This window comes from Strongylocentrotus purpuratus, unplaced genomic scaffold (assembly GCF_000002235.5).
Source record: "Strongylocentrotus purpuratus isolate Spur 01 unplaced genomic scaffold, Spur_5.0 spur5_scaffold_16, whole genome shotgun sequence".
NCBI classification, from domain to species: domain Eukaryota; kingdom Metazoa; phylum Echinodermata; class Echinoidea; order Camarodonta; family Strongylocentrotidae; genus Strongylocentrotus; species Strongylocentrotus purpuratus.
This window is the reverse complement of record NW_022145601.1, coordinates 27,994,413-28,007,346: the sequence shown is the minus strand read 5'-3', so window position 1 is coordinate 28,007,346 and position 12,934 is coordinate 27,994,413. Positions and strand designations below refer to the sequence as shown.

Sequence of the window (12,934 nt, the reverse complement as noted above, 5' to 3'; positions counted from 1 at the left end):
AAAAAATTGAAATACATAAATACATGTAGAAGGGTAACATTACAGATAATATGAATACAATAAAATTAACAAGGAAATTAGTTAAGAAAGCAAATTTATAAAGTAAATTTTATAATCAATTTTATGAACATCACCATAAAAGGGTTTAAATTATAACTATGGCCCCAACATGGTTCGCTCTACAGCTTGGGGTCAGTCAACGAAACCAACTTTCAGGAAGTGGACAACCCGTTTCACAAAACCCTGATAACCAACATATTCATGGTTTAGATACTATCAGATATAAACATATAGTCTTTGTCACTATCAACTATCAACCAGTTTATTATTCTGAATTACTAAAGAAGATGAGGCTTAATATCACTCAAACTGGTTGATAAAGTAAAAAAGAAAGTAGCACAAATCATATAAATATCCACTTTGCATGAGAACATGACATCTAAGAATTTATCAAATTGAGGAAACTCAAGGTGGCTTTTGTGACGAGCGAATCAAAATTTGCATGTAAGAGCCATTTGTTTGCTTGTATAATGCTTCTATTTATAAGAACTGATCAGTAAAATTAGAGCTTGAAGATCAAGAGTAAGTTTTAAATATCAGACCTTAATTTTAGTTTTTAGATGATATAGTTTTATGTATTATTTATTAGTTTGTTTGCCTTTCCTCTTTGTTATCATGTTTGTAACTGTTTTCTATTGTCATTACTTTGAGGACCACTTTGAAGACCAACTTCTCTTGAATAATTAGATACCAGTAAATGAATAAAAAATATGCAATTAATTAAGAAGGGGATTCACTGTAGGAATATCACGTACAGTGTCAAAGAGATTGAACATTGTGAAATATCCCTAAATCAAAGCACAGCTTTATGTAATCAGTATTTGCTGAGATGCTTAACCGACAGATGTTTGCCACAGTGTCAATATTATGATGTATATCTTCTACAATCTACAAGTAGTACTTAGACCCCGGCTAATAACCAGTTACGCAAGTTGTAAACTTGTGATAAAGAACACACCACGTACACCGTGTAAAGTGTTTTGTCACTTGATCACTATACCCTTTGACCTAGCTGTAGTCCGTCCATTCCCCACACATTGCTTGCCAGACACACATATTGAATCTCAAATCCTCCAGTCCAATTACACAGGATATTGACACAAAGATTATTATTTGTCAATTTATGAATGATACACAAATACAACTCAGAAGCTCTATTGCATTTTGTAATTTTATCGATCAAACTCCACATGTATTAGACATGCATTTATAACCCCAGTAGACTTGCTTACTTTATTGAGGCTGTGAACTACCGGTATAAATAAATAGTCATGATTCAGTTTCTTTTATTGCGAACATGTCTTTTTTTTAATGCTGTAACTCTTTTCCCTTGAACTCACTTTGCTTCTTTTTATCATCAAAGTATTGTAAATTTGATGCATGTTGATATAGAGCCCTATTTAATCATGGTGATTGTTGAAGTGAACAACAATGACATAAAACAATGCCTTGTCATATCTCCTTCTCTCTTTTAGGCATAACGTTAATAAAAACAACAGCAATCTGGCAGTTCATGTATGAAACAATCATTATCATACAGTAGCTGCACCTCTACAAATCTTGATGATATGTAAGACAAGTCTGTTACATGAAGAGAATCCTTACAAGAATCAGAGTGATTCAGATGTTCTTCTCTAGGACTGTCAGATCACACTCATTATGGTACAATTTTCACTATGCATGGGGATGTATAAAATCACTGATTTCACTTTAAAATGATTTTTGATGCCAAAGTAAGAATGGGGCTCCAGGAAAATCAACTTACTTTCCGACCACCTCCCTGGAGACTGGAACGACATGGTACCGCTGGAAGCAATCCTGGGTGGGTTGAAATAACGGGGAAAATGAAGGGATGTGGTTAAATGAATAAGAGGAAATGCAAGAACAGAAATTGACATCCTAAATTGGAGAGTATAAGAAAAACAAACAACAAAGGGTAAAGGAATTACAAAACATATTCATACAAGGTATGAGATTGAGAAATCATGAAAAGAGTACAAATGAAATGTTATGCTAAATTATGATAATTATTTAATATAAAAATAGACAAATAAAGATAGATCATTAGAAACACTGCTGAGTGCAAACTGACCCCAAAATGTTATCCTGAATCATCATTAAATAAATATAAACAATTTACAAATGTGTTTTACATAAGTATGGGCATTAAATATTTTACTCTAGACCCATAGGGAAAAGTTATTGCAAAACCAAAGACTTTCAAAACTACAATATATATATATATACATGTATCTATAGGAACATATATTAGCAATCTTTCCACAAGAAAACATGTAAAATATCAAGGCAAGAGATGTACATGACTACGTGTACAGAGGTAGTTTGAAACAGGAACATAATAACCCTGCACATAAAAATGCACTGAATGTTGATGTTGAATAAGGTGCATTCAATTTAATATAAGCGGAGAAATCGTTCAATGAACAAATGAAAGCATGCATCTTTTCTTTTATACAACAAAACTTCTAGATCTTTATTATTTCATGTAAAAAGAATTAATTGTTTTGTGTCATCGCTAACAAATAAATCCCAATTTTTAATACCGGTAGGCGTACTTGTGTACACATTTAAGTGCACACATTTAAGCCCATTTACATGTACCTCTGTTTAGGTGCAGTGCTATGCAAGTATAGGCCCACACACAGTATAAGTGCACTATAAACCTCTATGCACACTGCTGCGCATCACATACTTTTAAATCCTTGGATATAGAACTGGAAACTATTGCATGCTTTTTCCAAAAAAAACGTGGGATAGTCTCAACAAATCTAACGTGATCACGCGTGACCAATTATTTGATATGGATCTTAGAGTGATTTGTATAATAGGAAATGTGTATAAACCAGAAGTTGTGTGTTAGCCACATTTTGAACTCTCTCCCCCTCCCTCCCTGTAAATCCATCACTCCGTCCCTCCTGCCCCCCTTTTCTCCTCTCTCTTTTTCTCTCTCTCTATCTTGCCTTGCCCCTGTATCACTAAGCTTTCTTTCTAATATTTTAAATCTTGGGGAATTTTCACATGTTCATATGCTAAAAACCTTGAGAACCAACGTTTTCCCTCATTAATCAAACAACAGCTGAGACCAATAGGAAATGAACTCTGCGCGATTGCATGAAGCACATTTCCTATACATCGTTTGATTACAAAACACAAAAAACAAATGGAGAACCAAGGATGATTGCTCATAGCCTTGCAGAAATAGGCCCATTTACATTGCAAAAAAAAAACATGTTATGTTTACACGAAAGAAAAAAGAAACCTAAAAGATGCTGGTGTCTGCTCATTCTATTTTTGGTGCGAGTAGTGTGCATGCGCCATGTGTCACTGCTCTAAATGAGTTAGCATGGAAGCGAGTAGATTCACACGACCAAAACCCTAATAGTTTAACAGTGTTTTGAGCGCAAATCATGCCTTGTTTTTATAATCCTTTTGATGGCTTCCTTTAATGACAAGTACTGTATTTGCCGGCGTAAAGGCCGCAGTAATTTTGGAAGAGAAAATATCAAAAATTCAGGGAGGCCTTTACGACGAAAGAGTAAAAAATTAAAAAAACGAAAGTCAAAACCAACACGAATTTGCACGTATGGGACTAGAAACGGTAAAATAACAATACCACTATGGTACAGGACATTTCCAAACATCTTACAGACAATTTTAGCTTGCATTGTTGACATGAAGACGAAAATAAACGTCCTAACACAACATTTGCCGATAGATCTTGATCTAAGTTCGTGCCAATGCATTGCAAAAGTAAAGGAAGGGACAGTCTAACGGAGCTGCCGCAAACATCCATCCGAAGTCGCCATTTTGTTTTTCCATTTCATGCAGTTTCGCATTACACTGTACATTGTGGTAGGGGTATATCGGACACCAAATCTGCCTGCGATCACTTTTTTAGCTAAACTTTCGGTAAATTATAAGAATATGGATGAATTTGGTATCAGTTCGTAAAAAAAAAATAGTGTTTTCGAGAAAATTATGATTATTTTGTTTTGTCAGTTTGTTTTTTTTCCTTTTTTTTTTTCCCCCCCCCTCTTTGAAATGTCAAATTTGGGGTGCGGCCTATGCGTCGGTGCGGCCTTATCACCGGCAAATACGGTAATGACTTCTTTCAACACAATCCCTATAGCATGACAATTGATTCCCTGTCTTATCTCATCTTACAATACACCATGTGGAAAGTCATCTCTCCTTACTAATGAGGTATATGACCACTTTCTGGAATAAGGTGAACACTTCTATGCACTAGTATGGGTTACCGCTAGACCTTTCAGGTATGCTACAGTGACAAGCAGATGGCAGGATCCGAAGGTAATAGGTATACCTGTGTGATCCTTTAAATTGATAAAAGAAATATAGTATTGCAGTATCCTAAACCTACATGTATGCAAGAAAAACCTGAAAAAGCATCTCAAGTTTGATTTACCGGTAAGCAATATTACATACCAAGACCCTGTGACACAACTTTGTGTTGCTTGCACAGGTAAGAAATCAGTTTTAAAGGGAAGATCTACACTGCCGTCAAGTTGGTTTAAAACGAACCAATAAGAACAACAATAAAAAGCAGTTCAGTGAGAAAAATGTGATAGAGGATAAAAAATTTATCAAATTTAAAAGTCATAGTTGATGAAATGCTTATTGGCAACTCTGTGATGCACTTTCAGGGCACTGCTCCCATTTGGTAAAAACTAAAATTGTTGAGAATTTCCATTCTTTTTGCCTGGCTTCCACAGTTCCTGTTATAAGTAACTTTCCAAGACCATCTCTTCTTACTTCTGGCAATTCACTTACAGAGCGACATCTCTGTACCCATTTTGTCCAGTATTCATTGGTTTGTTCTTTTGTCTGTCCATGGAACCCTCAGTACTCACCAAAATCAATTATAACTTTAGATATTAAGGCAGAGCTGCCAACCTTGTGCGACCAAAAAAAGGAATCATGATGGCAAAAAAAAGGAATTTCAAGCCAAAAAAAGGAATTCATAAAAAGAACCTTACAACCACGCGTGACACACTTCCAATGCAGAAATGTTCATTCATCATGCTGTTTTTTCCATACAAGCAGGTAATTTTTTTTGTGGTTATTTTGGTATTATCAGCATTTATTTTCTTTTGAGAATATTTTTCTCTTCAAGTATGTTTTAAAATAAGTTTTCTATTGAATTCGTGATCAAATCACCATTTAAGGGCAGTTGTTTGACGTGTGGTATGTAAAAAAAAAATTTTAAAAAAAATAAATAAATAAATAAAAAATAAAAAATTAAAAAAAAAAATTAAAAAATTATTAAAAAACGTATTTTAAGAAGAAAAAACGTAGTACCTTAATTTGGAGGAAAAAAACGGGAGTAATTCCGGCAAAAACGGAATGGTTGGCAGCTCTGATAAGGGCAATCTAACCCATGTAATAAATTCATTTGTATGAAAGCAGACAAATTAGAGAAACAGTATGGCTATAAGTTTGAAATAAATCGTACCAATAAAAAGAAAGTTGTGAATGTTTGAAATGTGAGATCACTAAATCTATGCGAATCTCAAATTAGCAATTTGGTCAGTGGATGGTGATGTAGTCGATGATAACACTCCCATTTGTCAAAAAAAAATACACTTACCTTGATGAGTATGCAGTCTGCATTCTATAGAGAGCAACTCCACAACAACTACCACTACCACTACTACTATTAGAATCAACAATAGAATAGAAGATGCTGCATACCACATACCTGAATGAGTATAGAGTCAGCATTCTGTAGGGAGCACCTTGAATGGGTCAGCTTCAGACCCCAGTCACGTTTCCAGTAGTAGACCAACAAGAGGAAGAATCCAGCCGTGATGACCCCAAAGAAATAGACCAGGATGACCCTCAAAAGACTGCGCTGGTAACCACTGCAAATCTGGAGTTTGACAACAAGAAAATTAGAAGAAACGACTGATAATGTATTCTGTTTATACAGTGCTCCGAAGATTTCTCTGGCGATGATTGCTCCAAGCTCTACTTCAAAAGTATACTAATGCAACTGGGCTTTTACATTAGGTTTAAGGTAAAAGATAGAGTTAGTTTTAAGGCTGGGTCAAGGATTGAAGTTTGGAATCTGGGATCGTCCACTACTGTATTCAACACTGCTATACCATTGACCAATCACTCTGCATTTTGTATCTATTTTATTACTTACTCTATTACTTATTATTTAAGCCTTTTCCAGTTTTAAGCCTTATCAAGTCATTGATGATGATGATGATGATGATGATGATGATGATGATGATGATGATGATGATGATGATGATGATGATGATGATGATGATGATGATGATGATGATGATGATGATGATGATGATGGTGATGATGATGATGATGATGAATATGATGATGATGATGATGATGATGATGGTGATGATGATGGTGATGATGATGATGATGATGATGGTGATGGTAATGATAATGATGATGGTGATGAAGATGACAACGATGATGCTACTGATGAAGATGACAATGATAATGACGATCATCACTATCATCTTGAAGATACTCACCAGCTTCTCATCCCGATCCTCCTCAATGGTAAACTTTGTCACCTCACCTTCCCCCATTGTCTTCTCGTATGTGCTACACAAAGAGATAAAAACAACAGGGTTAATAAGCTTGAAGAAACTGAAACAAGTTTACAGTTTAACCCTCCCCCCTCAAATTTTTTTTTTATGGGTGTGTTTTGGAGGAACCCCCCCTCCCCCTCTCCTCAAATTTTTTTAATTTGTTTTTTTAAATTAAAAAAAAAGTAAATGCTATTGCATCGCTAAAAAGTAACAAAAGGGAGCGTTACGGAGGGAGCTGCCGCGCAAGGCAACGGCACATCTAGTCGAAGTCGCAATTTTGTATTACACCGCACGTCGTGGTAGGGGTATATGTAGGATACCAAATCTGCAAGTGATACAGTACTAGCTTAAAAATCGAAGTAGATTTGCTAAATTACAATCATTTTTGAGGTAAACTTGCTGTAAACTATAAGATTAAGAATAAGAAATTTTGGTATCAGTTTGTAGGAAAAATAGTGTTCTTTGTTTGGTCTGCTTGTTTTTTTTTTTTTTTTTTTTTTTTTTTTTTTTTTCCCTCTACGAAATGTCAAAGTTTGGGTTGCAGCCTTATCGCCGGCAAATACGGTATCTGAAAGAGGTAATAAATGCTGTCTGCTCCTTTTTGTATGTTGAATAGAGGCGGTACAGTAATAAACTTGATTAAAACAACTTTTAGTCATTTCCATTTGTTGTTAACTACACTCATAATAAACTGATTTTGTAATTCACACTTGATTGTTATAATATTGATATCTTTATCAAGATTTAAAAAAATCACTTTTGTTAAGCGTATGAATACAAAAATCTCATTAATGCAAGGTTAAGCACTATGCATGTGAAAAACAGCAAGATTTATATATCAATATTTCTTTTCAACATTCATGTTTGTATTGCAGGCGAGCAAAATCAAAGCAGGGGCAGGGTCATTCAACATGGATCTTATCCCAGGCATGCGCATTACAGGTGTTATCTACTTGTATTTGATTGTGAGATTTTTACCAACTTGTGAATAGGCACAGTAAACAAGATATTATGACCATAATCAGAAGTTTCTTTTATGAGAACGTGTGAATGCCCCTACAGCTTTCAGATCTCCCATGAGGCATGAACAAACCTTTGTAACAACCTTTTTAAACAATGATAAAGTTCAAGTCATATGCTTGAATAACCACAAGTTTGAAAACATGCTATTGTATGAATTCAATGTATTCTATAGAAATGAAGACCTATTGGCCCGAATTCACAAAGCAAGGTTTGAGCTCAGACCAAGGTTTGAGCTCAAACCTCCTTTTGTTTCGCCAAACCTCCTTTTGTTCTTTACAAACCAGGTTTGTAAAAAACGCGTAAAATGCGTCATATGACGTACGAAAACCAAGGTTTGTCGACAAACCTCCTTTGTAAATTCGGGCCATTGAGTTTCAATTTCAAACGGTTGTCAAGAAAAGAGTAGGCAAACAGTATTAATATATATTTGTATACAAGAGTTCAGGACTATCTGGGGCAAAGCTAAGTTCGAAAAAGAAAGAAAAAGAAAGACTGGTACATTCAATGTGAAGAGAAAGCCATCCCAGATTGATGTACTAGAGAATACAAGGGTATTCCATTGTTAAAGGGGCAGTCAACACTAATTATCAGCTTGTATTTAATAACAGCAGAAAAATGAGAGAAACAAATTTGTGAAAGTATGAGCAATATCTGATAAATATCAAAAAATGAAGAAAATTATGAATTCTTAAGGTGGTCATCAGTGAAACACAAATTGGCAATTCTACATGAGAGTGATATAATTTGGTAAATTCTATCATCTATAACTATTCAATTAATGACCCCTAAATGTAAATAATTTGGTGGCAGCAGTAGGATTCTTTTATTAAGATTCAGCAAGAGGTTGGGCATCATTTGTTATGCTCTTTGATAAGTTGAGTGAAACAATATTTTGTGCTCGTATGTTTGCTGACCCTGTTATACAATTCAATAATAAAGAGTGTCCTGCTTTTCAATATTATATATTCATTTGGCAATCTCTCAAAACAGGACAAGAAGAAATTGGAAAGGCCACGTAAAATAGCACAACACATAATTGGGGTAGAATTAGCTTCTGTCGAGTCTCATTGTACTGAGCAAATTGTTGATAAGGTCTGTACAATCATGATGATGAAAGACAATACGCATCCACTTCATTTATTTTATTCATTTAATCGTTCTGGTCTCCGACTTCGCTCCACCCCAAACCGCCTTTCACGATTCAGATATTCATTTGTACCCGACTCTGTTCATAAATTCAACTCACAGGTTAAACGTTAAACTTCTGCGTCAGAATTTAATCATATGATTTGAAATACCAATGACCAAGGCCTAATTCTGAAACTCATGATTTGAAGTACCAATGACCATTTTTGTCACTTCATTATCTTTTGCATGTATTTGTTCCTTATTTCATCTATTTCATTCTATAAACGTGATGTATTTATTTCTTGTAATTATGCATTTGTTGAATATGACTGTAACGCCAGTGAAAAACAATTTTCTATGTAACTTGTTTGCAAAGACCAAATAAAATATCTTGTATCTTGTATGTTTGTCAAAAAGTTCCATAAAATTTAATTTTGCGAGGTCCTCTATGATTTGATCTTTACAGAAATTTCATAAACTTTCATTTTTTAGTTATTGATGACGGAATAAATATGTTTCATATTTGCAATAATTATTTTAGGATTAATTTATGATTGAACATTGTCTTCAGGTACAGAGCAAATGGGAAGGAGAGATACGTCACAGAGTTTCCAAAATTATGTTTGGTTGCTCGCGACTTCATAAATTCAAAACTATCATATTTTTAAACAGATTTTGCTCAAACTTTCACAAACATATTCGTCTCATTTTTCTGTTCCTATTAAAACCAACTTAATATCAAGGTGGACTTCCCCTTTAACATTAGTTACTCCTACTCAGTCATGCACCGCTGCTCACATAATGTACACATCCAATCAGAAAGTGTGTGGGCGTGGCCCACTTTGGCAACTGCTGGTAACTCCTGCAATTTTAGCAGGTTGCCAAAAATGGTAGAATTTTGTCCCTGATATCTTTAAAAAGCTACAAAAACCTACTATCTAGTTGATGTAAAGCAAAAGCAACTAATCATCTTGACTAAGAATAAACACCAATGACCACTGCCGCATCAACAAACAGATACAATCTATCACCACACGACCACCTGAAAATTCACCAACAACAGTGGATACATCGCCGGACTGTCAATCACAAGGTCTGTGGTTCGAGTCCCGCCGCTGCACTAATGTCCTTTGGCAAGACATTGATCTACATTTGCCACACTCCACCCAGGTGAAGTAAATGGGTACCTGGTAGGAATTAATTCCTTGAAACGCAGCGCGCGTCACAGCTGCACTGCTAAAGCCAGGGTAATTATGCTGCATTATTGTAGAGCGCTTAGAGACTTCTGACAAAGTAAGTGTTAGACGCTATATAAGCACTGTAATTATTATTAACAATTTAACACCAACTTTTGCTTTTTTGTCAACAAGGTACTCACTAAATATCAAATTTGCTGATAAAAAATATATGATTAGGTTTGTCACAACCCCTCAAATCCCACCCCCTTTCTAGTGATGTACGTTCCTACACCCCCACTTTTTTCCTTCTGAAAAAAAATTGCTGAAAAAAAGCTAAGAAATACTCACATAAATGTTCAGTTTACCGGTCAGAAATGCCTCAGAATGTACCATAGAGCATTTTAAAGCTCAACATTTTCTGGGGCCCTTAACCTTTTAGCAATTAAACCGCCGCCTGGCGCCTGAAACCGCCCCTCCTTTTACTCACCAGCAGTCACTGAACTGCCCGAAACCGCCTGTCCGTTTTAGCAAATTTTTCTTAAAATTCAATGTTAAATGAAAACTCATTAAACAGGGGGGAAAAAACTTTGACAAGTATCTTCACCATCCATCTAAACTGGAAATTAGAGCTACATGAATGTACTGCAACATAACATTCACTCCCAAACCTTTCAGCCTCAAATAATGAAAACTCATCAAATGGATTTAAATCACATAACTTAAAAGAAATCATGAACATTGTAGAAAAAATGAAAACATAAAACCGTACATTGGACCATCCTATAATAATCATTATTCGCCTCACCTTTCAACAAACGAGATCTGTTTAATTTAACTCTTTTATCACCACCACAAAAATTAAGTTAAAAACAGAGTAACAGACCCTCTGCAAAGTGCAAACACCACATCACGAACAGCAGTAGCTTTATGCCTGCCCTGCAGTGCCCTCCCTTATATGTATCCACAAACTGTACAGGTGCAAAAGGAACAACAAAAGAAACTACCGGTATATGCATAAATGTATCAAGGCCTCTCTATTGCTGAGCACTTGTAAAAAGGGGGAAAATAAAGGTTCATCCAGTAGCAAGGACTCATACAGTAATTCTACGCACACAATGAAAAGTTAATTGTGTAGAGAGCTCAAAAAGGACACCATTGAATCTCCCCAATACAAATATCTTTCTTTCTCTTTTTTAAACAGTCCTTTGAGAGGGCCTGCAGGTCCTGAAATGTGCTATAAAAGAACGAGCTATTATTATTATTATTATTATTCTCTTCTCTAGCTCTTCTCTCCTACTCTTCCTTCCTTCGCTTCCTTTCTCTTTCAATCTCAATGTCCTCCAATCTACCTTGCGAGAGCTCGTTGTCTTGTTGTTTTAAAGTCAAACTAAGGATTTGCTCTGTGATAACTCCTTTGTCAAATCATTATTTCATTAGACTCAGCCTAATAATGCTTTACAGCCCATTGGAGACAATCATGTACAATGTACATAGGAGACAATCCCACAAACAAACATCACAAACATAGTAGTCTTGACTGGTATTGGAGGAGCTTACATGTGCAACCCGACAAGTCTGTTCAACGTACCGAACCAGGCTGGCCACAAACTACATTAAAAAACAGCCAACCATTTATGCTGACAGCCTGTCGAGAATCTCCACAAATTGCAGAAAATTGTGCAGCTTAGATTTTTTTGTTCTTTCTTTCTTCTCCTTCCTTTTATTTTGTTCCAATGCAAATGCAAATTTGGCCTAAATATACATAATGAATGATATACGTCTAAAACAACAAGAAAATTGGCTTTTATAGGGGGAACTCTGATTCTTTGAAGAGTTTAGGGGGCTCTTCGCCCTTCAGCTATATCCTCGTAGAGGGGGGTGGTTGTCTGTTTCTGTTGATTTCTCTGCTTGACACCTACTTTGAAACTCAAAACACACTCTTTCACATTTAAATTCTATGCACAGTTGCACACATCCTGAAAACTTGCAAGTAAATGTAGTTTCAGTGACCTTCAGTGACTGGTAGTATACCAAACATGTACTTACCAAACAATGGCAAACGTGCAAGCAAAGAATACATGTATGACTGAAGCAGTGTGCACACGTAGCTCACACTAAGATCACAGCCAAAAACACAGAACTGACCATAATGATACCTGGGACATTGTCTCTTATGATACTAATACCCTTTTCACATCTACCAAATATTGCTTAACCCCGGGAAATAGGTGGGGCTAAGGGGGCTCTTAGCCCCACCAATTCCTTCCTTAGCCCCACCAATTACCCGGGGTAATTTTAGCCGGCTTTCTGTTCACATTACGTTTTGCCAAAGTGGGCTAACCCCACAAATAGTACGGGACTATCTGGCCCTGCAAAATAGCAGGGTTAGCCGGGCAATTGCGGGGTTAGCCGGGCAATTGTGGTGCTAAGCTGCGTAGTGTGAATCCGAACCGGGCTAAGGAGAAGCGGGGCTAAGCAACAGCCAATCACAGACAGCGTGGTCGTGTGGTCGTGAATTTGCATTTATCGCGCGCTATGCATGCAGTTCACGTTACGCATGCATGCAGTTCACGTTACGCATGCATGCTCTCTGTATTGACGTTTAGTCTTTTAGGAGGCAGAGGTCATTATGAAAAAATCTTTATTATAAAATTGATTAAAAAAATAGTGAAAGAACATGTAGCTCATAATTTTTTATTGCATTTATCATTATCAGTCATATTTACGTAGGTAAATTTATCAAGTGAATTGGATGAAAAATGGGTAATTGATTTGTATCGGTAAAATAATGAAGGGAAAACGCTTTGCGCAAGGCTGGATAACACAACACGAGCGAGCTAAAATTATTACGTACCGTACTGTATATTGTTGGTCTTTTTACCACAAGCAAAGAGTTCGTTGACCGATATTGATTATAGTTCAATTGAATTTATATTT

At 35.9% G+C, this 12,934-nt stretch overlaps 1 protein-coding gene across 2 annotated transcripts in view; it reads right to left on the bottom strand.

Moving 5' to 3' along the window:
• Nucleotides 1–12,175, bottom strand: part of LOC576735 (probable cation-transporting ATPase 13A3) — a 45,797-nt gene extending 33,622 nt beyond the window's left edge. For both annotated transcript variants that reach the window (XM_030987216.1, XM_030987217.1), the window contains exons 1-4: nt 12,044–12,175; nt 6,609–6,681; nt 5,801–5,971; nt 1,826–1,878 (exon numbers count right to left, since the gene is read on the bottom strand). In XM_030987216.1, coding sequence (XP_030843076.1) covers nt 1,826–1,878; nt 5,801–5,971; nt 6,609–6,665 — 281 coding nt within the window. In that variant the 5' untranslated portion in view covers nt 6,666–6,681; nt 12,044–12,175. The remainder of the gene's footprint in view (nt 1–1,825; nt 1,879–5,800; nt 5,972–6,608; nt 6,682–12,043) is intronic.
• Nucleotides 12,176–12,934: the final 759 nt, after the last annotated feature.